Raw genomic sequence first — 25,745 nt, forward strand, 5'->3', positions numbered from 1 at the left:
CATTTTAACCTCTTAATTAAATGTGGTATAACATGTTCTGTTGCATTCTAAGACTTAAAAGATAAAACATTAATGAAAATCTGTATCACTTAACAGTATAGAAATATTGCATATGTATAATGTTATTTGTTATTAGTTTTTCAGTTTGTTCATTTCTTTTTTAAATTATAATGTTAAAATAATCTTAACAGCATGTATCCTTTCCAGATAAAATAACATCTTAAATATTGAAATATGATTTGTCTTAAAAAATAAATATAGAACAACTTGATAAGCCTGATATACAAAAGGGTCTATGATTAACTTCTGATAAATGTAATACACTAGCCTAGACAAATAATTTTTATAAAGAAAATTGGTAAATAACATTTATTGGTTTATTGAACATTCAACACCTATCCAAATGTGACCACCATTGTTTGCAGTCACTTTCCTTATCTTAACATCAAGCAAAAGACAAAGGTCAAGCTTTATTGCAATCTCTAATTTAACTTTCTATGAAAGGCTATATCCCACTCAAAGAGAAAAACAGAAATATAGGATTTTTTTTTTTGGGGGGGGGGGGGGGTTGGCTGAGAATAAAAATCAAAATACTGAAAGAAAAACGTGTTTCCAGTGAGGAATTCCTGTTTTATAGCCATCTAAATCCTATTGCCTAGAAACTGCATAGTTCAGGAATGGACCGACTTTTCAAGTCAACACCATTGCAAATCCCAGCTTGGTTTGCTTTCACCACACTCATCATTGTTTGTCTCAGAGAAAAGAACATTTTAAGTTGTGAAGGGCTACCAATTCGAAAAAATAGATGGACGCGTAATTAAACCTAGTGCATGGCCAGAATGCCAGAACGCTTACATTTCCCTAGAAACAAAATGAAGGAGATGAGCATTTTGTTTTTGACTACTACTATACTTTCCTGACATCCAAAACTACCAGATCAAAATAAAAAAAAAAGATCAAAGTTACCCTTTGGTGTAAATTTTCAAGACGTTTCACAGATTTTATTTGTATGCAACACCATGGAGTAAAACATTAGACTGAGACATCCCAGGGTACCCAGGAACCCAGTGTCCCCTGCAAAAGAGTGATACTTTCTCCATTCATTTACTAAACCGTTTTATCCAGTACAAAGCTGCAGAGTAGCAGGAGCCTATCCTGGCAAGCAACAGGTAAACGCAGGATACAACCTGGACACGAGACACCAATCCATCACAGGGCACAAACAGGCACAAACACACACACTCACTCCAGGACTAATTTTCACAAAAGCCCATTAAACTTTGGACTACAGGAGGAAACCCATGTGACCACAGGGAGAGAATACAAACTCCAAGCAGACAGCACTCTATGAATTGAATCCCAGGCACCGGGCAATGCTACACACTCTGCCACTTTGCTGCCCAAGAGTCATAATGAGGAATAGAATTGTCAGATGTGTTGACAGCTTATGTGTAGTGTGCATAAGTGACAGGGTCCTGATGTAGTGTATTGTACAGCTTGCTGACCACCTTCATCAAGAGCCAGACAGAGCCAAGGTATATCAAGTTGTCATGGTCCATGCAGGAAAAGTTAGGCTGGCTATTCTGCAAGAGAGACTTGAGAATTTTGCTTGTTAGCTTAGGAGAAGAGCATCTACAATAGTCTTCTCAGGAATTCTAGCAATGCAAGAAAAACATGGGAATGGGATTTATGTGGCTAAAAGGTTGGTGTTTAGGTATATGGGGAATTGAGTCTTTCTTGAATAAAATGAAACCTGTTCGAGAAGAACTTAAGTGGAACCAGAAGAGCAGACATATAGTAGGGATGCAGATGCAAATGAGGGTTAATTAAATTAGGGGGTTCCTCACAGCAGGGTAATTCTGGTGGAATTAGAAAATCCACATCTAAAACTCCAATTTAGGTATGTACTAAAATGGAAAGATGCAATAAATTTGACAAACTAAAGAAGATAATTCATGAGGCTTACACTACCTAAAACCAAACAGTATATACTCAAACAGAAAACAACTGAAATAAAGAAACAACCCTAACCCTTCTGAGTTAAAAAGAAACAAAAATATTAGGTTAGGTTAATGTAAAATTAACAGGTTGGAAACGTCTATTTTAAACTACTTCTTTCATATTCAAACTACATATTTTATTAAGCACAAGGTGTTTAATATCATTTTGGTTGTACATGTTGGTACATTTGAAAGTATCTTTGGTGCAAGGGAAAAAATGTTTACACTATGAGATGTTTATAGAGTATGCTTAATAGCTCTTCCTTAAAAGTTCCCCTGAAAGTGCTTCTTCAAGAACAATCTTCAACATCCTATGAAATTATAGCAAAGAAAACTGAATTAGTAGAGACATAAACAGTTTTCTCAAGACAGAGGCTTTGTCAAAATGAAGATTTACTTGAGACTACAATGTTCTTTGAGATTTGTAATCTGTGGCTCAGAAGCAGATCATAAATAATTAAGTAAACACATTGAGACTGGAACAATTTGACATAATGTTATATACTGTAATATTAATAAAGAAATGAGTACGTGAAAATCTAAGTTTGTAGTAATTTCACTGTACTTTACTGTATATATTTAATTTGTTAAAAGTTTTACACCTAAGAACTAAATACTGAGCACTTAACGTTTTAGTACTTACTGTATCCCAGTTATCTTCAGTTGCCAACTTATTAATACCTTCAAAAGAATTTAGTCTTACAAGGATCCTGTTGTTCATGAAAGTCAAAGCATCGATTCTCTTCTGCAATAGTGAGACATGCTCAGCCAGCCTCCAGAAAAAAAAATGCAATACAAGCTTTTAATTAAAAACAAAAGTTACAAACAATAGGACACTCCACCCATCAAGTTTGATTGGCTTCTATTAAGTGTACCACAGGTACTTTTAATTAAGACAAGGATACCTGCCAGTCATTTTCTGAAGGACACCCTGGTATCAGCTTTAATAATAATAATATTCCATACTCCCATAACCCTCTGTTAACATACGTGGATTAAACATGCATTATTTTGCATTGTAATTTGTTGATCTTCAACATCTATCCATCCATTCACTTTCTAACTCCTTTATCCATTCTTAAATCTTAAATCTTGATCTTAATCTCAATACAGGGTCACAGGGGAGCCAGAGCCTATCCCAGCAAGGCAGGATTTTCTTTCCTATCAAAATAAACTTTATTTCACACAAAACATCTCCCAATCAGTACACATTCTAGCAATACATTACACTCTAATCAATTCAAAAACCTTCTTTATTGGATAATTGTCCTTTATCAACCAATCAGAGCAAGTGGATGTTGGAGCTGGATTTGCCCTGGAAGTCCCTCCAAACCCTACCGCTTAGCTTCTATCCATGCCTTTTCCCTGTCCCGGCTCTAGCTGAGCACCGCTCCCACTCCCAGGAGTTGCGAACACCCTGGATGGGACACCAGCCCATCACAGGGCAGACGGACAAAAACACACTCACACCGGGGTCAATTTTCCCAAAAGCCAACTAACCTACCAGTATATCTTTGGACCCTGGGATGAAACCAGAGCACCAGCAGGAAACCCATGCAAACACAGAAAAACACCATACAGATAGTACCCCAGGAATTGAACTCAGGGCCCCAAAGATGTGAGGGCCACTGTGCCACCCTTGTTCCAACCAAATCTTGAATAAACGTTTTCATCCTACATAAGAAATAACAAGGGAATGCTGTTTGTTTTTTCATTTCATTCAGTATAATCTGAGAAATATATTTTTGATGTTAATTTTCAATGTCTATTAATTTTTGTTTTACTCCATCCACATTGATATCAATTACTTTTTTATAACTTTTAGACTAAAGCTGACTTCATAATGAAGACTGTGACTACAAAATGAATTCAATCTAAAACGTAAAATGTTTTATCCCACTGTAAAGGGCTATCTGTTTATTTTAGATCAATAAAGTATTTGTTAAAAGGAAAAAATAGTTAATTAATTTGACAGATGGAACATCTTTTTATTCTTTGAGGAGTGTTTTTTCCACATGCTGTAGTCAGCACAGAACCTCACAGAATAAGGAGTAATAAGTAAAAGAAACAGAATAATTAACATACTGTTGATATTCCTGGCGTGGAACATACAGAGACATAAACTCTTCTCCTTTGTCAAGATGAGTGGAGTTCAGTACTCTTTCCTGTGCACAGAAAGGATGTAAGACACTGATTCAGAAAAAAAAGCATGGGACGTCTCATTTCATACTAAAAATGGCAAAGCATCCTTTGAAATCAAAGCATATTAAAGCACTTTCAATTACCATATTGTATGAAAATTTTTTGGTTAAGATTAGAAATTTTATTAATGTAATTTACTCGAGTGCTGTGAACCTGGTTTCACCACTTATATATGCGCATTAAATGGTTTGTAACATAACGCAGAATTAGAAGAAGAATTGGAATCTGATACTTGCAATTCTGGTCTGAATTTCCACTTGTGCTCTGAACAGAATTACCTTTAAAACCATTCCTGGATTTTGCTGAATACCAAAAACCAAAACAAATCACATTAGGACAGGTTAGGCCACAATAATAATGAAATGGCATTGCAGTTACAGAACTCATTTCTCCCCAGCAGAAATGACAGGAGAAATACCAAAACAACTATAAGACCCCATTTCATCTGTAACGGAGTGTAGGTGTAAATATTAAACATTGTCAGCATAATAAGCAGTTATATTCATATATGTCACAAACTTTAATGCAAAAAGATGCACTGCCAATATACTATTATCTCAAGAACATCAATACTTCATTAAAAAGCCAGTTTCCTCATACATGCTCATTTCAGAGTAGTGATGACATGCTTATACCTTCTGCCTCTCCAGGTCCCATCCCATTATTTGTTCTTCTTCTCTTTCCTCTCTTGTAATATCTGTATTGCTTTCTGTACCAAATGCTGTGAAGTGTTCTTCAGTTTCTACTTGGCTATAAATATTTTTAGGACAGAAGAAATTCTTGTGGTAAATGAAAGAGGGTAACAAATCTCTCTCTCTCCATCATTTAAGTGTAGGCAGGCAATGTTACCTATGCAGTTTCCAAAATTCATAAACACAAAATCCAGCAATAAAGACTTTAGCTTGCTAAAGTTAAAAACCCAGCACATTATGTGTATGGTGTATAATAAAAAAAAAATTCACCCCCTTATCTTGTAATTACGAATTATCTCATAATTATGAGATAGCATTGCTTACGTCAGTGTATGTATAACCTATTATGTTGTGCACTGAACACTTGTGGAAGTTGTGGTGAACTTGGCTGGCACTTTCGGTTTAATGATTATGTCCAGTGCTGCAGAATTTGTACAGACCTCGACTGGGGTTTAGCCAAAACGAAATCTTGCCATTTTTGGCAAATATGAACAGAATCATTACAGGCATGAGGACCAGTTTTGTAGGATTTAGAGATCAAAGCAGTGATGTTTCCGTTGCGAACAGTTACACGTGCAGTCACTTCCACTGCTTAAAACCGTAAGTCCGCACGTAGAGATATACGTGTTGTAACGGACACGGCCGAGATTACAGGCTGTGAAAGCCGGTTGCTAGCGCGGTGACGTCACCGCCCTTCCCTGTGAACAGCAGGGACCTCAGCCGCCGAGAGATTTTTGTTCTCCCCCCCCCCCCACTCCTACGGCAGGCGATGCGACGCGCCGGTTGGAGTACTCTCAGTCACAGTTAATGGCAATGTCAGCTCAAAGATTTGGTTCAAACCACCAAATGGAGACTAGTGTGCCGACAAGCAGACCCTGCTGATGCGGGATTAACGCTAGGAAAGAGAGATACTACAAGTGCAAGGTGGAGTGGACGCCAGTTAATCACCGGGCACACACAGACAAACATACACACACACTCAAACCAGGGCCGATTTTCTCAGAAGCCAATTAACCTACCAGTATGTCTTTGGTCTGTGGGAGGAAACCTAAGAACCTGAAGGAAACCCACACAAGCATGGAGAGAACGTAAGATAGCGCCCCAGGAATTGAACACAGGGCCTCTAAACACTAACCACTGTACCACTGTGTTGCTCCAAAGTATGTGCCACAGGTTCAAAATACTTTCAGTTATATCCATCTAATGTTATGCCACACAGTGGACAGAAAACCATCTCCACAAGAAGAGAATCTTGCTCACTTTGTTGTACCTATCTGGACTGTGTTTAAGGTGATTCCCTCTCCAGCTTCATGGTTACAGTCAGTGGTCCTCCCCTGCAGCTTCTTCCTGAAGTTCAGTTTAACAAGGGCTTTACCACAGGCCTGAAATGTGATAACATTTGATCCTTTTAAAATTCAATTCATTTTTCAAATAATTAATATTTCAATACCATTCACTATGTTTTATTATAAAGAAAGAATTTTGTAAGGGGAAGGGAAACAATCTAAAAAAATAAATAAAAAAAAGCATTGCTTGTCTAATATTAAGAAAGTCTTTCTTCTTTAAAAAATGGTGTGTATATTTCTTATCCAATTCTGAAACAGCTTTAATGCACACACTAATTAATGTAATTACAGCAGGGACATTAGTCAAGCAAATATTCAATGACTGAAAGGAAATGTTTTGTACAAAACCGCATACCTTCTTTATAAAATCAGTAACTTCAAACTCTGCATTCTGGATGGACTGGTCTAATTTTACTTCAGAATATGTGTCATTGATAATGGCTAAAAACATGTTCTAGAATGAAGAAAGAAATGTTATACTCGATCTAATTTGGATGTCATAAGGGTTATTTTTCAGTTCATGTGCACTAAACATACAAGGAATACATTTCTGTAATATTAAACTAAGAAACATTAAATATGTATTATAAACACATGGGATTCCATTACTCTTGTCTAAAATACAAAAAAAACATTTTTTCTACAGTATATTAGGGAGGGACAGTATGACTTGTAATCTAAACTAAAACTACATTTGTGTTAAAAGTCAAGTTTTATCAAGTACCTAACTACTATAGATTTACATTTTACACATAACAAAATGTTAAATTTAATTAAACTAAATACCAAAAGTATAAAAAATACAAAAAACACGAAAGTGGTAAAATAAATTGGCCCAAGAATCCGGTTTGAGTGCTCAATCTCATTGAAGTTAATGTCTCCAAGGATTATTCGAAACTGGGTAAACCTGGAAAAAAAGACCCAAAGAACCTCATTTTAAGGACAAAGCAGGGTTTTTTTTTATAAATTCTTCAAACTAATATTCATTCTGTTAATAGGCATTATAAAAAAAGACTTGCTTATTTGTAACTATGATTTTTGTGAATGTAATTAGATAATTATAGAAAATTAAAGGAACATTATGTGCCACAAAATGCTCTTATGGGGTTATATAGTTGCACACACAGCACCTCTGTTGTGCTGCTGTCCTCTTGAAAACTGTGTACTAATAAGCTGATTAGAGGAAACAGACCATAAAGCAAGTATTTAATACAGAGTACGGGAAGCAAGGAGGTAAAGGAAAGTATTTTTTGTACCTACACACAGTTTTTAAAAGTTGAAAAATTCTCCACTTGGGAACCAAAGAGGAGATATGCTAGCTGAGCATAAGCAAAGAAAATGATGAAAAACATAACTGCAAATCCAATAACATCTTTAGCGCAGTGGGACAAAGTAGAGGTCAGTGTATTCATTGTCTTGTTGAAGTTTATATATTTGAATACCTGAAACAACAAAAAGACAGCTTTAGTAATAAACATCTGCAACAATAAACAGCATTCAGTTATCTAATCCTGACATCAAAATCGATTATTCAAAAGTAGAAGTAACTGGGGGTATTTGAAAAATATGTTGTAATGATTTAAACTGGAATCAGTGAAAAATCACTTTTAAAAAGCAATAGAAACTGATATGGTTTCTTATTTACTGTGTCGTTAACACAAGAAGGAGAGAAACTATAAAAAATCTTTAAGGAAGTACCATACTAACCTTTACCCAGCAAATGAACACATTGACAGCAATCATGTTATTGTATTGAGTCTGCCAGAAAGCTAGAAAGTGAAAATCAGGATACTTCTGTGGATTCTCCTGTAGGCTCTCAAGCAAGGTATGCACCTCAGAAGTACGGTAAACATTGAAAGAGATTGCTACAACAGACATCTATCGAACAGGAAAAGACGAACAGGCATTACGATATATCTGAAACAATAACAACTTGAAAAAGGGGCTCTAAAGTGAATGCAAAATTATCTTGACTGTCCCCTAGTGTTTAGAAAAAAACATACATTCGAGTAGCACAGCATTTTTAATTCATACAGTTTAAGAATTTTCCCAATTTTATCAAAGATTGTAAAATGACATTGTCTATCTTGAATCTGTCTGTAAGTCTTGAATCAACATAACAAGACTACAGAGCGTCTTCTTAAGATTTCTCGTGGTATAGAAGCAATGGAGACCAGATGCAAAGAGTTAATCTCTCACTTCTAGTGCTAAAACTAACTAGATTGTTATTCTTCCAAACCTTTCATGTTTCCTCTGAATCAGATTTAAAACTATTTTGTAGAGAAACAATTTGACAAGTTAGTCATAATCAAAACAGTTTATCTTACTTACCACAATTAATATCAATTCTAAGCAATTCCAAAATTCAATGAAGTAAGAACATCTCTTCTGATAAAGTTCCACACATTCTTGGAATCCGAAAGCAATAATGAAAAGGCAGAAAACTACCTCGCATAACGCAAGGACGTAATCCACACTGGAGACATAGCGCAAGAGCTTAACAGAGTAAAACTGCCAAGACGTTAAGACACCTCCAGTGGCGGGAAGCTCTGCCACTAACCTAGAAAACAAGCAAGACATTACAGCTTACAACACTTACAACTGCTTACAATAATAGGTACATCAATACCCCTGTACTGCACAAATGCTTTTCCCATTCGGAACAAAGTCTGGGCAATACATAGTCTGTTCTACCGCGTTTAACAAATAAGAGTTACTGTAAGACAGTTTGACAAATACTAGTTCTCACAACACTAAGCTCTGGTAGGAGATAAAAGGAAAAGGTTTTTTTTAGCATTACTGAAGACAAAAGGCTACTATCACATATTGTCCCCCAGGCTACTGCTTGAACTTTTGCTACAAACGCATCTGTGGTGTTCGGTGAAAACACTGCAATCTGCTTTCCTCTAAAGGGTCAACTACATTATTAAATCTACATGTTTAAACAGCTGATGGTGGCAATGAATACATATACTTTCATGTAATCAGAATGTGGAATAAAATACCAATGAGGAGACTCATAATGATGACATTTTAAAGTCACTTTGCAATCCCTGTTGAACACAAAAGGTACTGGAAGCTTTGTTCACATATACCTGACCACACAGAAGAGGTTAATGTTGCTGTTGTATACAGAGAAGTCTATAAAGACAGCCCTGCTGCCTCTTGTCAGCCACCGGTTGCTCCTGAGAGTTCTGATCTTGTCTGCATTCTTCTCCTTTGCTTTCTCAAGGTCCAAGTAAAATCCTCCTCCACTGTATGTAGACACCCAACCCCAGTGGATGTCCACGACAGAGCTTGGAGGAGAGTAGATCCAGCTAAATTGGGTTTTAACAGAAGGAAATATAAAAGATAAAAATTACTGTGATTATTCAACATCACCTAAGGAGCAACACTTTTGGTGTTGAGTGTTCTATGAACAGCATAGTTTTTGCTGAGAGTTCAAACCTACAGAGATCATATTTTATCCACAGCATTGGCAAATGCTAATAACAACAAAAAGAAAAAATACTTAATTGAATTCATTAAAATCCTGAAGTGCTTTACAAGAATTTGCTGGAAACTCACATGTGTGAAGTGCAAATTTGTTTTTCCCATTTAATTTAGGGAGAACTTTCGGGAGGCCTGATTTCCAAAGCCCACAGTGGACTTTTTGCCAGAACACTAATGTTAACACCCCTACTCTTTCGAACAACGCCATGGGATGTCTAATGTCTAAGCACTCAGGATCTTGAATTAACATTACACTTAAAGGACAGCATTAAAGGGTAACTGCAGTCCCAGTTTCTCAGACTGGGAATGAAATCTCAGTAACACAATAAATTAATTGATGGTATCTCAAAAAATTTTACAAACTCTGAATTAAGCACAAAATCGTGAACTTGTGAAAGTACTGTATGATCACCATGTTATCGCAAACTGCTGGTCTCACCACAGCTAAGAGTGAGAGTATGCAAAATTTGTGACTTGAACTGACCCTTCCTGCTCACTAGTCACTGTAATGATTAATGTAATGTGATGTACAAGCAAATAAGTACAGGCTGTGCAGTAGACATTTTACCACAGAAATGTTCATATGTGATCTACATGCAGAGTTAAGAAGTAAGTAGACTTTGTTGGTAAAACCGTCTCAAAGTCGAGAGCAATATTTCTGTTGGATTAAAAGAGATGTATTCACAAGACTGCTTGTTTAAAACGTGAAAGGGCTTCTTCATCTCACTGGACATTTTGTTGCCTCATTCCAAATCACAGACAATGGTGGCAATGTTGCGCTGCGCTTACCTGGAAATGTAATCTATTTTGTGATGGAAATTGGAGGTTTTATTGTTAATCTGTACATTTTACTTTCACTGTGGATTGAAATGCACTATCAATGTTGATTCAGTCTAACACTGAAATATACAAATAGTGCTGCAGATCCCCTTTAAATACAGCAGCATCATAGTCACCATACTGGGGCTCTGCTTTTTCTGGACCTAAGGCAAGAGTGGCACCTACTGGTCTATCAACACTCCTATACAACTGCAACATTTTCAACAGTTTCATTAACATCAGTAACAGGCAAAAGCCTTTAGAATTGTACTATTAATCATTTAAAAGGAATGATTCTTTGGATAATAAATACTGACATTGTAACAGTAAGCATTAAGTTTTCAGTTGGATTACAAAGACAGGTGTCTGATCATGACCTCAGTAATTTTAAAATAAACAATTGTATTCCATTTCTAAACTCAATTACAATACGGAGACAGTGTTTAATATGACTACTGAACTTAGAACCATGCCATATACCGTACAGACATGGTTCTAGCATTGGGTGGGGAAAACAAAACTCACGCCGTGCTATTCATTGGCCCAAAAGATGCAGTATCTTCTTTAAGTGTTAAATATGCATCGTAACATTCCATTTCAAAAGCAAATGACCCATGCACAGAACAGGACGTGTTAGTCACTTTAACTTGTCTGATTCTTGGAACACCTAACAATACGTTTTCGAAATAGATAAAGCTTTCATTTTCATCCAGGCTCTTCTTTGGGAATCTATCGTTCCAGTAAAGATTTTCCAGCAAAGGTCCTTCCAAATACTAAAAAATAAAACATGCATGCAAACATTAAGGAATTAAGATAAAATTCAGAAATACCTTTTATTTCACTCACTGCTCAAGCCCGGTACATGTAGGCAGGGCATAGGGGGAATTGTCAGATTCCCTGGGATTCAATGATCAGTACCCACAAAGTTACTAATATGATAAAAGCATTAGTAATCTAACTAAATTAAAACACATTAGCAATGTAAAAAAATCTTTCTATATATTCTCTACTGATGAATACACACTTCTCTTAACAAAACCAGAAATACATGGGGTTTTGAAACTGTTTCATTTCCTTTATAATGTTTTTTGGGTAGACAAGCTGAAACTACATGACAGATTGAAGTGCAATTAGGCATGTAGTTCTGTCTGTGGAGGCTGAAACTGGACATTCAGAAAGAAAGTGGCTCAAGAAAAAAAGGAGGTATCTGGCAGCAGTAGTTTTGGTTTCTCACCAATGTTCACTAAAAACACAGATGGCGGTGCCAGAAACAAGGTGTGAACTCCTAAACTGCCTGCAAAATCCAGCACAGGTAAATATGAAAATATATGTAAATAGTTATACAGGTTCAAAATTCCTACCTTCCAAATATCGTCCACAGTCCTAAGAGATCTGAAAGTTATATCTCCTCCTGAGATGAAACTTTCCAAAAACAGCCTGGACATCACTTTAGTATGGAAATACATATCTGTGCTTACCTGACCAAATGTTACTGCAATAAACAGAAAAGCTTAAAGGTCATTTCAAACATACAGCTGTCAGGAATGGGTTGTACAGTAACTTTATTGTGATAGACCTAAATTTGTTATATTAAAAGTAGTTTTCTTGTTATTACTAAATTGCAAACTATCTTTTCTGATGCACATAATGGATATCTTCCTCAATGGTGTCCGCAAATACAGTTTTATGTTTGTCCTTCCATTGCAGTATTGGAATCCCAGCCATTTCCTGTGTAGTGTTTTCTTTTTCATATGCCAGACTAACCTGGTAAATCATACAAGCAGTTTCTGAATTTCCTTCCCCAAAAAACAATCCAAAAAATTCCAAGTTTCTTTACATTTGGATCCCGCAAAGACAAAAATAATACTGGGTGTTTAGAAACCAGCTAGTGTCACACACCGTTCCTAAACACATACAAGTAAGAAAATCATAAGATTTAAATTCACCCACTGCTTGACTAAACTTTGAAAACCTTTAAGTCTCCGAAATCTCATGTTACTTACAAATGCAGAGGTTTATGAGAAAGACTGCATAGATAAGCAACTCCCTCAGTGTTGTCTTGATACGCAGGTCTCTGCTTCGAAAATCAGGTTCTGCAAAACAAGCACAACTGCCTCTGCTATAAACTGATACAAACCATTTCACATTTACTACATTTATCCTCCTCATATATGGCCTGCGTATCGAAGCGTATCAAAGCACGACGACATATTTAATCCGTGCAAGTTCATAATAATTAGCTGATATCAAAAGCGTGTAACGGCCAAAGTCAGCTGTCTCACAGTTAAGCATAAAAATATTTTCATACTTTAATGTTATGTTCCTTAACAGCTACACAATTGACTAATGTTGTTGCGGTTTGTGAACCAACATTACCATCTGTTAATTCGGTGCTGGTGTTACTTTCATCCTTTTGTTTTATATGAAAAGGATTACACAAGACACGGTGTCTGTCTGCGCACATATTTATAGTCAAATCTGTTTTTTAATAATGTCTCGGTTTTTCATTGAAAGAGTTGCATTTCAAATTTCTAAACGAATTTCCCAAGCGTTCTAAGCAGGACGCGCGCCAAATAAAATAAACCACATATTAAGCAAATTTACGTATTGTGCCTTAAATTTATCATCTGTATTAAATAAACCGGAGACTACGTAGTTACGTAGGTCTTGACATACAGCCTAATACGCTCATAAATCATGTATATATCGATTCAAATATGCTTACAATATGTTAGATTATTCAGGAGGTTATTTTTTAACAAACTAAAACACACTTTTTTTTATTCTGGATTCTCCCAGCCCTAGGGAATCAGTGGTTAGTTATTGCAACAAATTACAGTATCTTTTTTGGGAAAGACCAATGTGAAAGAAGGAGAAGCTCTATGGTCCCTCCCCCCCTTAAGGGTTCGCTTTCTTGAAACTGCACCGTGGTTCGCCATTTTGGCTCCACATTTTAAGTAGTTTAGGACAGATGTTTGATACATATTTGAGCCACAATGAAGTCAGTGGCACGCTTCTTCCATCTTCCTAGCCGGGGAAATCTCGTGACTACCTCAGGTTACATTGCTCGTGAAACCGGCAAGTAGGGGGTTTCCTCTCTGATGTAATCGCAATGGAGCCGGACTAAATTTTGCGAATATTTTCTATATAAGTATATACCACATTAATTGCTTTTATTTTGACGGATTTGCCATTTGCAGTACAAACGTAATGTGGAGGATCCATGGCTTAGTTGGGAGAGGTAAGTGAATGACACATCCGTGGTTAGAAAATGTCAAAATCTTTAAAGACAAGTTTCAAAACACCTATTCTGCACAATCAAAATAAACTTGCACATTTAAATTGAAATTCAAACCTTAAACGTTTAGCTTTGCTTGAAGTATGATAATATACTGGGAACCACCGTACTTGTTTACATAATAAACTCGCGCAACTAAATTGACAGTGGGTTATGAGTAAGGTATGTACCTGTAGAAAAGTTTATTTCGTTAATCGTGTCTTTAAAGGATGAAAAGTTTAGTTCTGTGTTTTTTTAATATAAATAAAAACAAGAAAGTGCACTGGGTTGCGTAATCATTGAAAACAATTCTGCCCATATCCGGTTTGAGTACTGGAAAAGACTATGGATAAAAAATGTCTTGTCTGGTTGAACCATTCACGTACTATATACGGGATTAATTGTCAGGCATACAAATATTTTTTTTCTTATTTTCGCGATTTTCATTTATCAGCTATAGAGCCATGCAGAAGAGACAACTATAAGAAAGATGTCTTGCATGAAAAGCTTATTGAAACTACTTTTTGAGAGTTCCAAGTAACCATTAGGAAAACTGAATGTATAATTTACTTGTTCGGCTCGAAAAAAAAATCGAGTAACGTGTTTGAAAGATCATATTGATTGATTGTAATTCTTCACCCAGCAAATACAGATTGATGTTGTATTGGGCCCAACAATACTGACTTGGAAGATGCAAAGGAGGCACAGTGCATTGCTGCATAGAGTGCACACAGTTAGCCACATGTCCAGACATGAAGCCACTTGTGCTGATGCATACAGCAAGGCAAGGGAAGGAGCATGTGATTCTTCACCCCTTCAGACTTCTAATGCAGCCAGAAGGTCTCTTCTTAATTGCTGATTTTCTTGTAATAATATTTATTTTTCCGGATAGCTGGGTATCTCCTGCGTATATAACTGCGTGACCACGAAGGGCTAACGAGCAGCATGAGTGCTGAGTGGTGAACAGGTGATCCAGCAGGCTGCTCAAAGGGGTGTTACTGGTCATGACTATTTGGTGGTTGTTCTCCTCCACAGTCTTGAACCGCTGCCACGTGAGCACCCCACTGCGGCTCTCACAGGGCCACCACGTGGAAGATGACGTGCTCAACTCCTCTTCGCTGCTGTCCTCTGGCCTCCATCCCTTTGATAGCAGGTACACACCAATCTATTTGGGAAGGCAAGAGAGACTACTGGAACAATCCTGTATCATCTATTTCAGGTTGACGAACGGAGCAGAGGTCTTTAAATATGCAGTGGCACGGGTTCTCTGTTCAATTTTGTATTTACTTTGGTAGAAATCATTTCCACCAAAGCTACCCTGAAGCCTGTGGTGCCTTCTTATCAGAATGACTTCCCAGATGGCTTGGGGTCTGTAAAGGTCTTGCACTAATGATTGGTCTTATCATAACTGTGCCCGCCTATCTAATGAGCAGTGGAAGATTAAGTGAAATTAGTGGCTTGCGTTCTGTTCGGAGCACCTGTAGAGAGGATTTCTGCATTGTTCTGTAATCCAAGCCTGGAATTTTAAGAAGGTGAAGTATAAAAATAATTCTGTGGTTTATGAGAGTGTCATACTAATTGAAAACAAAATAATTGACTATGTTCATTGTCACGAGAGGTAAAAATAAGCAGGTACTGCATATATGCAAGAACAAATGGTGCCATTGTGCAGTTTTGGCAAAAAAAATGCTTTATTTGAACTCATCATCATAAGTGTTTGTGTGGATTGCACAAGCATGCATTACTTTTGAGCCAAAAAAAAAAAAATTACTTGCTTTTACCTATTGTTGCTTAACCAGTTTTTCCATTAAAGGGACAGTTCTATGAGTATACAGCTGTGATGTGCAAGAAAAAAAAAGAGAAATAGATCAACAATCAATCCTTACCAGCTTCTTGGGTTTAATAATAATTACAATTTATAGTAACGTGTATATATTTAAAATCAACACACTGCATCTGAATCGCATCGTATGAATCACACAGCATTGCCTTCCTTGCATTTTCACCAAATGTACAGTGTTTCCAGCACCACCTTATTCATGATTTAAGTACATTAATTCTGTTATTCTTAAGGGTGGTCAAATGCATATATTGTCAGAAAAAGGACAATTTCGGAAGTCCAGTATGTGCAGGTGTGTATTAGGCCCTTGTTCCCAATCAGCACATTGCAGGATGGACATAATTGTCCTGTGTCCCCTGATCCTACAGCTCGCAAAGAGGAGAGAATGGAGACAGGCAGCGGAATGAAAGGACTTTCCACTATTATTCTGCCAGACTCCCACGTTACACAGCTCTGGATGCCGTAGGCTGGGTGAGTAAGCTTCCTTAACCCCATGCTGAGAGAACTTCACGTGTTTTCAGAAGGAGCTAAAGCTCTAAGATTTCTACTGTTAATTGACTTTCAGGGTGCGGCCACAGTGCTCTTTCTGCAGGTCTTCAGACGAATTCACTCCCAGTTCTCCAGCCCCAGTGACAAAGGCCAGTACAGAGAGCCTCTGCAGGTTCATAGATGCAGCTACAGGGCTCTTCTTGAGATCTGTAAGTGCACTGATACGTCTTGTACAGCTGTGTACACTGCAAACTTCCTGATAAATCCGAGGGTGTCGTTTCTGGATTAAAAAAAATAATGGCAAGGGCAATTTGTGCAAACCAGTAAACTATCCTGAGAAGATATTGTGATAAAGAATGGAAAGAAAAAACTACCTTTAATTTATTTAAACACAAGCTCCCTCTTTAATTAGTTTAGTGGTAGTGGCAGTCAGTAAGCCTAGATTGGCACATACTTTATGGATGCCTTAATCATGAAATTTATTAAATGACAGGAAATTTGTTTAAAATGTGATATTTACATTTAATTTAAATACAAAATGTACATTTTTTATGTCACCGTCAATAAATTGTGCAAATGAGGACCTGTAATGATAAACTAAAAATAATTTCAGCTTCATTTTTACACAAAAATAATAACTAAATACATAGAGAGTAATGACGCATACATTTTTGTTTTATTTGAATCTCTCAGTTCCACATATTATGGAGAAAACAGAGTTCTTACAATCTGTTATTTTTTAGAACAAGAAAAGCCTGATTAAGAACATGGTTTCATATACATTCAAAAAGCTGCAGTTTAACTAACTTTTCATTTTCAGTGTCCTGTCATAATGCCCTGCCTAGAAGCATAAATGCCAGGTGTTTGAGAAGTTTAGAGACTGGCAGCTCTGAGGATTCTACAGCAGATTTATCTTCTTCTGCTTCTCTCAACCAAGACACTTCTGTTACAGGTAAGGCCTCATAATGTCTGGATTTTAAGAGCCAAAAATGGCTCATGAAGTTCCTGAGAAGTTTCAGTACTAGTGTAATTCATGTTGTCTTGTCTACATAGATATTGTGATTGTTCTTTGTCTCATGTCTTATAAACCCAGACATTTGTTATTGTTCCATTTAAACTGTGAAAAACAACATTGAGCATCCTTGACAGTTAGTTAAGACATCAACGAAAAATATTTGTTTATATATATTTAACATTTATATAACCTAAACAGATTTTATGGTATAACTGAATATTACAGTACTAAGCAAATAAGATAAAACAATGTAATCTCAACACCATTTCTGAATCTTAATAATTGGTATCATTTTACGGAGAGGATATCTTTAATACTGTCTGAACACTTACGATATGATGGATTGTCTTGTTTCCTGATTTAGAAGACGGGTTGTCTGCTGTAATTGCAGATTCTGAAGATGCTGAAGCCTTTGAAAAGCTTACAGAAAATAATTCTCTTCCCCCTGAGGAAGGATTAACTGGTGCAGCAAACAACTTCAAGTCTGTCACAGAATCTAATGTTCCCATCATTCTAAACATAATTGGTAAGATCTTATTAGTACCTTGCTGAAATAACTTCAGAAATTAGAAGTCTGCTTGTGTGTTTTTTTCTTTAGAACATGAGAGCTAGACAGAAATACTGATGCAAAATAGGCTGTTTGGGGAATGTAGGTAAAGCAGTACTGCTGATTCTGAAAAGTAGTCAACATTAAGAAAAGTGAATGAGAATAGATTACTGGAGATTAAAAAATGTCTGTTATACAGAATAAGGCATTCTACCAAAATGCGCAACTTAGCTGTAAATCACTATCTTCTCGGCTTTTTTGTAAAAATCAACCCATATTGGTAAATAATTCTTTAGGACAGCCAAGTGCTAATTATGTGTCTATTACTCAGGTCTGGAGAATGCAAAGAGAGGAGACTACTGCACAGCTTTTTCATGTTTCCTGGCTGCTGCAAAACATAACTATAGCAAAGCACATTTCAATGTGGCAGTCTGCTATGAAAAAGGAAGAGGAGTCGCAAAGGATATGGAAAAGGTATCTCATACTGTTTTGAATTTTACTGATAACTACTTTAGCCCCATCATATTTTCAGACCTTGGTTTCACCTTATGGGTAATATTGTGAGGTTAGATTTATTCTTTCAATTAAAGGTGATTTTGATTAATGCTATTTATTATTAACAATTATTGTATTGTATTATTTAACAGTTGTGATTCCTTTATGTTAAAAGCCCTTAAAAAGTAAATAAGTGAAGACAGTTGATCCAATCACTGCCAGTTATGCATTGAAGAAGGATGTTTTCAGCAGATACAGTAGTTGCACCAAGAAGGGCGATTTCATAGTTTAAAAAATTAAAAAATGATTTTTAATGCATTTAAGGCCTGCAATGGCATGTTGGAAAAAATTGAGTAAACCGCTGTGTTTCTTTTCTTCACATTCTTTAAGGCAGCTGTATACTACCGCCAGGCTGCTGCTGCTGGACATAGCCAGGCACAGTTCCGATATGCAAAGTATCTCCTGCACAGTAAAGAGCAACAAGATCCCCAGGATTCCAGCAGAGCTATTGCAATGCTGGAGAAGGCAGCCGCATCTGGAGTGAGAGAGGTGTGTGTTGTGGTAGTTCAGTGTGCACCACACTGAAATACAAATTGTTTTGTTCAGTGCAAGTGTTCAGTCCATGCAGTTTTGGGATGTCTTAAAACAAGATAAGCTAATGAATTGAACATGCAGAACCCATTCTGTAGAGCAAGCTACCTGTAATGCAGGCTCCAAACTATTTGAATAGCCGCAACTATATAAAATGAAGAATATCTGAATGTAGAAGAAATAGCATGTATTTTTATCCCCAAAGTGACTTTCCTGCCTATTTCTAGGTCTGATAAGAGGCTTTTTCTGTGTCTGTTAGGCTCAGGCATACCTGGGAGTGCTTTTCTCTCAGGAGCCCCAGAGAAATGGGAAGAAAGCTGTTCATTATCTGCAAATGGCAGCAAAGAATGGGGTGAGCATCTTCTGTCATTGCATTAGAAGCCAACAGTAAGTGCGTAATGTGAGAGAGTCTGACATTTAACCTCATATTCACAACACTCTAACAACAGTTAAAGTAAAATGTGTATTTTATATTTTAGCACGTTTTGCATCTCGATCATGTTCTTGTGTATTTATGTCCTCATCAGTTAGGCCCAGTTTTTTGTCCATCTAAATAACATTTAGTATATATATATATTAAGTATATGTTATGCGAGTAATTTTAGCCCAGCATATAAGTTGATTTTTATCTGTTTGTATATTTAAAAAAAAAAATCACAACACTGCATGAAATCCTCACAGCCGGTGAATATTTCATGAGGTGTTTTTTTTGTTTGTTTTGCATAGCAAAATAAGGTGCTCATATTATTACTCCGAGATACAAGTGGGCACACGAGGCGTGCTATGGATTCCTTGTCGTGGAACATTTCACTAAACGGTTTGGTATTACCCTCACTGCAGGATGCCCAGAGTCAGTTCAATTTGGGCCAGTGCTACGAGATGGGCTTTGGTGTCCAGCGGTGCTACATGACTGCACTAGATCATTACCAGCAGGCTGCTGCTGCAGGGAGTGAGCAGGCTTGCTGCATGCTAAGAGCCCTCTGGGGCCAGGGTGAAAGAGGTGAGGCCTTATAAATGACACTGTTCAGTAGTGGGTTAGACCACCACTTTAAATTTGAGCTGGTCATTCCATTAATTGGTACAGCTAAAATGAGAACAGACGCATGATTTACCCAGAACCCTAAATTAAGATATTTTTGTCTTCTTGTTGTTGACAACGGCACATTAGCTTAACTATGCTCAATGCGTCTCCTCTCTTCTAGGCAGAGGGCTTTCCGAGGATGTAATGCTGAGATCGGTCAGTTCCTCTCCTTGCTTTTCTGGGGCAGAGACCTTTTCGCAAAGACGAGACCGTGCCAGTAAAACCAAAGACCCCTGTGGTCCAAATCGCATCTCCCGGACTCTTCCTCATTCATGGAGCACTGACAGTATTCACACATTACCGATGATAAATGTAACCTCCAGTGTTCTTGCTGAGCTTTCTGAAATGGATGAGGCGCTAAAAAGCTGTCGACTATCTAAGCCGAGACACTGTAGCTGGACAATCGGAGTTGGGTAGATTTGCCTTATTTGCATTATTATATGCTCTCTAACATGTCAATCTCTAAAAGGTCTACCAATTATAAATTGGGTGATTCCAGAATACTGCCCCTGAAGCCTTATGATAAATACAGTAAGAGAACTGCTAAACAATGTAGACTGTTTCTACTGTGTGTAAATTGTTTAAAAACATTTTGCAGCTGTTTCTTGCATTTGAAAACGGTGTAAACGAACTTTGAGTGCACAGTTAACTTAAACTGTGGATTTATTGGATTATTTATTTTAGACTTGAATGGGCAAAGATGCAATTCTGCAGTAGACATGTTTTGAACACTATTCCAGATTCTGTCGCTGGAAGAAAAATGTGCCAATAAATGTTTACCTGTGATTCAGAAATGCCATTTATCTTTTAATCTTCGGTAGTGTCATATATTGTTTAAAGGACAGGTTTCCTCAGCTATTGAGGCTGAACAAAAAGAATTTTAATTCTCATTTGATTGTGCCTTGTCATTAGGAACTGTACAGTGTGTTACCTGTTATTGATGAATCCATACTGCCTTGAACTTTACAGCATTTTTTCTATAACTCAGACTAGCATTAGGCTTAATTGAAATATTTTCCCAGAAACAAAGAAATTAAAATTAATGTGTACATTATCATACATCCATAAGAATAATGAAAACTGTAAAAGTGTCCCATACAGTATTTTTGTTAAAAAAGAGGGAAAGGCACCTTCAGCTAACATCAACATTGCTTGAAAAGTGGATTTTAAAAAAGATGAAACTGAGCTTGGTTATTCGCGGACATCTCTCAGATGTGCACGTGCAAGTTTTAAGACAATGAAAAGGATAAGCTTTTTTTCTTTTTTTCCTCCATTTTCTTAAATGGCCCCGATCTGTATTAGCAACTGTATGCCAAATTTGTTGCGTGTGAAATTTTACTGTATATCCAACAATTGTTGTATTGAGACACAAACTGCATTGGGGTTTCTGTAGTTTGCGTGGCTTTATGGTTTTCAGAAATCTTTGAGTTTTAAAAACTGATAGGTTTGTATAATGTGCTCAGAGAAGTAAAAATGTTACACTGTTGAAAAAAAGAATTGAAGCACTTAGATAATTGTATGAAATGCAATTTGCTGTTTTGTAATGCAGTACATGTGAAAGGAACTGAGCTAAAGTTTAAGTTAAATGTTGTAAATGTGTATTGCTTTTGAAATTCTGTAGCAATGTATCCTGTACAGATGTAAGTAGTCATCGATGAATATTCTAATCTAGAATCGATGAATTGCCAGTGAAGCTTTTTACAATATAATTGCCTAATGGACTGTGCCGAAGCTGCAGTGCAATGCAGGTAAAGCAACAATAAACTATTTTTTCTAATTGAGTTTTATGACTGACTTTTATGTGCAGATTTGGGTTTTGAATTGTTTCAAAATAGGTGAGCCGGATCATCTTGAATTTTAATTTAATATATAACATACATTAAGCACAGAAGAGTAGTAGCAGTAAAGTATCGAATTACGCTAATTTTCTTGAGCTAAAACATCTACCAAAAATCCAATGAGCCTCTCGTTAGCTTGACGTGAAATTGTACGCTACATCTTTAAGGTTACTTAGCAATGTGAAGAAATTAACAGTCAAATGTAAATTTTGTAAAAAAGTACAACAAAAATATAGCTTATTTTCGTTACTGGATACAAACCAGTAATACAAAATACACAGTAATACCGGATACAAAACGTTTTTTTCTTAGCTTTCATAAAATAAAGCATAAAGCACGAGTATACTTACATTAATTTACACGTGGTTTAGAGAAAACAAACATCTGCTTGTATTACATCTTGACGCAGGTATTGGCTGGCCAAAGCTGGTGCAGGCGTGCTTTGTTCACCTGGTTTTGACAGGCTGAATTACGAAGAATATTTTAAAAAATGCAACTGGACCCGCCTGTATCTGACAACACAGCATTTGTCCTTGACACCGTAAAGATAAAAGATTGCCTGTGCTACCTACGTTTTAAATCGCATTTTTTAAACGTTGCTCAGGTAATGTGGGAGTTGCTGAATCCTAACGAAGTTCACCTGTTGCCTCAGCTGCTACACTGATTTATTTCTTTTTTAACTACTTTAATCAGGTAAGTGATAAGATTTGTGAATATTGCGTTTTTTTTATTCTTAGATTTAGATCTCAAATAATATTCAGTATACGTTTACTTTTTATGTACAGTATAGCACCTTAGCTTCTGAGAGGTTTTTTTTTATTTGGATGCACGCTTGATGTACGTATTGAGGAACAGCGACGGCGATCTGCGCCTTAGCCGAATGTCGTTGCCATTGTTCTGGGTGATTAACTTCCTCTCAGCCTGGTATCTTAATGCCATTTCCAGACCCCCCAAAAAAACGTAAAACAGTTAATTTTGTTGTTAGTTGTAATTAAAATCCTTTGTTCTCGACAGCAGGTGGCGATGTTGCATTTATAAACCCATTTGGAAATGAGATTGAAACAGGATTTTGGCAACAGTTCAGTTCCAGTTCAGAAATCCAGTACTTGCTACGGACAAGTTTTTGTGCTTTTTATTCTACAAGAATTTTTAAACTACATGGAAAGTTCGCAGCTAATAGAAGTTATTATAACCCTTCAAAATAGCTTTCATTGCATGTTGAAAAACCATAAACGTGTCATCCCTCTATTATTATATCAAAATATTTTGTAGATATAACGTGGATGATTGTCCTTTTTTATTTATATAAGGAACTTTTTTCTCCTAACTAATCCTCGTCTTCTGCAGAAGGTGCTCTGTGAGAGATGTGGCTGCCTGCGGTCTATTTGCCTTTGATCCCGGTGTTTGTTGCCATGGCGATTCGTTATCGGGAGCAGTTGGGAGCTTTTTGCCGAAATGTGTTTTTCGGCAGGGTAGGAAAGCACTCGGGAACGCGCGTTCAGCGCGCTCACGACTTTGTCCTCATGAACTCAACTCACGGGCAGCCCGACAGCGTGCTTCAAACCTTTGACCTCTACGCTGAGACGCAACCTTCTCTCGTCATCAGCCGGGAGAAGGGTATGCACGCTTACTTTAGACAGCAGGTTCAATAAAAGTATGTCTTACAGAGGGTCGAAGATCCTCATATCACATGTGATTTGTGCTTTCTAACAATTGCAGTGCATTGCCTTATAGAGGTAACGGTCATAAGTAGATAAGAGAATTCATAAGCAATTAATATTCTTAATCGTAGACTCTTGAAAACCAATAAGCGCTACCCTAACATTATTACTGACCACCATTGAATAAATCAACACTTGTACTTCTTTCCTCATGCTTTGGATTGATGTTGTCACCTGTCCAACTTGTTCATCAGGTGAATTCCTGGATGAAGTGGTGCAAAAGGCAACCCCTGCATGTGCCCTAGTACTGGGCACACAGTGCGGATACTCCGCTATCCGAATCCTCAGACTGCTGCCTCCTTCTTCAAAGCTTTACACTGTGGAACAGGACCCCAGCGCTGCAGAGGCAGCAGAGGAGATGATTCTAGTGGCTGGATTCAAACACTCCCAGGTGTGCTGCATTTTAGGGATGCGCCAAGACTTTTCTCTGACCATTAGCTGCAGAAGTCAGTTACAGTATGAGAATTTGGTTGGTAGTATGGGTTTTGACAATGTTTGGATAGACCTTTGGGTGCTATGATGACTAACATATACACCAGTACTTGCTTTATAGGAACATGAAAAAGTTTATTCCATGTTGAAAGGAAAAGAAAAGAGACAGTGTTTCAGCTGTGGAGCCTGAAACGTGAAGAAGGCACCACAGTCAAAACGTTGTGTCTCTTTTCTTTTCCTTTCAGCATGGAATAAACCTTTACCTGTTCCTCTGCAGCCTACTCACCCTGACACAACTCCCTACTTCACACTGCTTAGCTTCTTGTCTGTCCTGCAGTTCCAGATGGTGGGCTCCCCATCTGCTGTTGCCATCCCCCAGATGCTGACAGGATTCGATGTCAGAGCTGTGGGCCTGGTGCTCATGGACCACGACGTGGAACAGTACCTGCCTGACCTCCAAGCTCTGGAGAAGGAAGGCCTGCTCTCAACAGGCTGTACCCTGCTGGTTAACAACATAGACCTCCGAGAAGCACAGGGCTTTCTGCACTACATCCACAGCAGCCCACAGTACTCTGTCGTCCATCAGGTGCAGGACATGCTGGAAATCCAGTGTCACCAGTGCTCGGTTAAGGGTACCGATCCAGTGACTTTATAAATCCATCCAGACTTTTCACCTGTGATTTTACCTTTTCAAAAGCAGAGCAAGCCCCAGATACTCGGTTGCCAGCTCACAACATCTGTCTGTGGCTGTAGCAACAGACATCACAGGATCTGGTTTCTTATGGAAAAATAATTAAAATATCTTCCATAGTTATATTAAAATATTTTGCTGGTCCCTTACAAAAATTAAAACAAAAGGCATTATTTTCTTTCTAAGTAACCAAAAGACTCAAATGTGTGATGAAAATTCATGCTTGTCAAGAGAACAAGAACAAGATTCAGTTTGTGATCAAAGTGGCATTAATAAAATATGAATTGAAAAAATACTACAACAGCAAATTATTCTTTTACTCTTCCATTATACATACATCCCGTATTGATTTGGAAATTATGCATTCTTACACTGATTAATGATGTGGTGAAATGTAATGATTGATGTAATGGAACATTGTTAGTTTTGTAGCTTTTTTATTAAACAATATGTACAAAATGAAGTTCATTTTTGAGAACATGGAAAACCACATTACACTGAAGGTTTTCAAATAAAATATAATACACCTTTTATTATACATTAAATGTAACACTTAGAGAGCTCAATGTGGGCAGTTTAGTAGTTGTTTAATCTGAGATTAAGTTTTTATTCATTTAAATATGATTAAAATCATTTTATGGTTAAGTCTTTAACGCATTTAAACAAAAATCTTTTAACACTGAGAGTTATTTTTAATTGCTGTCTTGCTATGTTTTTCTTCTTAATATGGAGTCACAGTTCTAATTGAAAATTCATGTGAACTAGAATTTCAATTGTGTGTACAAGGGGCATAGGAGAATATTTTAAACTTTGGATAAAAATTATTTTGAAACTGACACACATCTCCATGTCTGGACTGAAGAAAATGCTAAAGCTCATAATTATAAAACCTTTCAGGGTTTCCAAGGGAATTATAATGCTTAAAATGGTGTAAGCGATTTGCATAAATAATATACTGTATGAGCAATGATTATCACCATTAAGAACGCTACGTGTTTAAAATCCATCTTATTTTTGCTCTTTAGGTTTTAATCAGCATCTGTTCAAGTACATCTTACAGATGGTATTGCTATGAATATGTATGTTATTGTTGTCATCTGTTTTTTTAAAAAACAGAGCACCAAAGTTTTATTTTAGTATTTTAACACATTTCAGAGTTTTAACAAATGTTATTTTC

At 36.9% G+C, this 25,745-nt stretch overlaps 3 protein-coding genes and 1 long non-coding RNA gene across 14 annotated transcripts; 2 read left to right on the top strand and 2 right to left on the bottom strand.

Annotated features, from left to right (window-relative positions):
• Positions 1 to 2,135: 2,135 nt before the first annotated feature.
• On the bottom strand, positions 2,136 to 13,415 carry LOC102690601 (polycystin-2). Of its 9 annotated transcripts, XM_015349804.2 has the most exons (16): positions 13,277 to 13,378; positions 12,555 to 12,644; positions 12,316 to 12,455; positions 11,913 to 12,043; positions 11,077 to 11,324; positions 9,336 to 9,557; positions 8,572 to 8,800; positions 7,948 to 8,118; positions 7,501 to 7,682; positions 7,027 to 7,147; positions 6,596 to 6,694; positions 6,155 to 6,276; positions 4,838 to 4,952; positions 4,086 to 4,165; positions 2,644 to 2,773; positions 2,136 to 2,311 (listed from the first exon to the last, which is right to left on the bottom strand). In XM_015349804.2, the coding sequence occupies exons 4-16, from the start codon at positions 12,015 to 12,017 to the stop codon at positions 2,291 to 2,293; spliced, it is 1,845 nt and encodes a 614-aa protein (XP_015205290.1). In that variant the 5' UTR covers positions 12,018 to 12,043; positions 12,316 to 12,455; positions 12,555 to 12,644; positions 13,277 to 13,378; the 3' UTR covers positions 2,136 to 2,290. The 9 variants fall into 9 exon arrangements, 7 of the variants coding, with proteins under 7 accessions (XP_015205290.1, XP_015205289.1, XP_015205288.1 ...); XM_015349803.2 differs by lacking the exon at positions 12,316 to 12,455 and having other exon boundaries at positions 13,326 to 13,415; XM_015349802.2 differs by lacking the exon at positions 12,316 to 12,455.
• A 144-nt stretch (positions 13,416 to 13,559) lies between these two features.
• dele1 (DAP3 binding cell death enhancer 1) lies at positions 13,560 to 21,663 on the top strand. Of its 2 annotated transcripts, none has more exons than XM_015349808.2 (11): positions 13,560 to 13,792; positions 14,864 to 14,981; positions 16,037 to 16,139; positions 16,234 to 16,366; positions 16,978 to 17,109; positions 17,537 to 17,698; positions 18,051 to 18,193; positions 18,605 to 18,763; positions 19,065 to 19,157; positions 19,646 to 19,805; positions 20,008 to 21,663. In XM_015349808.2, exons 1-11 carry the CDS (start codon positions 13,762 to 13,764, stop codon positions 20,301 to 20,303), a joined length of 1,530 nt encoding a protein of 509 aa, XP_015205294.2. In that variant the 5' UTR covers positions 13,560 to 13,761; the 3' UTR covers positions 20,304 to 21,663. The 2 variants fall into 2 exon arrangements, with proteins under 2 accessions (XP_015205294.2, XP_015205295.2); XM_015349809.2 differs by having other exon boundaries at positions 17,564 to 17,698.
• Positions 14,893 to 22,164, bottom strand: LOC107077697 (uncharacterized). The gene is made up of 3 exons (XR_001478697.2): positions 22,075 to 22,164; positions 15,610 to 15,663; positions 14,893 to 14,993 (listed from the first exon to the last, which is right to left on the bottom strand). It is a non-coding gene; the product is annotated as an uncharacterized lncRNA (long non-coding RNA).
• LOC102691008 (catechol O-methyltransferase-like) lies at positions 21,741 to 24,996 on the top strand. 2 transcript variants are annotated; one of them, XM_015349811.2, is made up of 4 exons: positions 21,741 to 22,417; positions 23,072 to 23,341; positions 23,640 to 23,836; positions 24,215 to 24,996. In XM_015349811.2, the coding sequence occupies exons 2-4, from the start codon at positions 23,089 to 23,091 to the stop codon at positions 24,530 to 24,532; spliced, it is 768 nt and encodes a 255-aa protein (XP_015205297.2). In that variant the 5' UTR covers positions 21,741 to 22,417; positions 23,072 to 23,088; the 3' UTR covers positions 24,533 to 24,996. The 2 variants fall into 2 exon arrangements, with proteins under 2 accessions (XP_015205297.2, XP_015205298.2); XM_015349812.2 differs by having other exon boundaries at positions 23,196 to 23,341; positions 24,215 to 24,995.
• Positions 24,997 to 25,745: the final 749 nt, after the last annotated feature.

Source organism: Lepisosteus oculatus, chromosome 11 (genome assembly GCF_040954835.1).
Source record: "Lepisosteus oculatus isolate fLepOcu1 chromosome 11, fLepOcu1.hap2, whole genome shotgun sequence".
In the NCBI taxonomy this organism is placed as follows: Eukaryota; Metazoa; Chordata; class Actinopteri; order Semionotiformes; family Lepisosteidae; genus Lepisosteus; species Lepisosteus oculatus.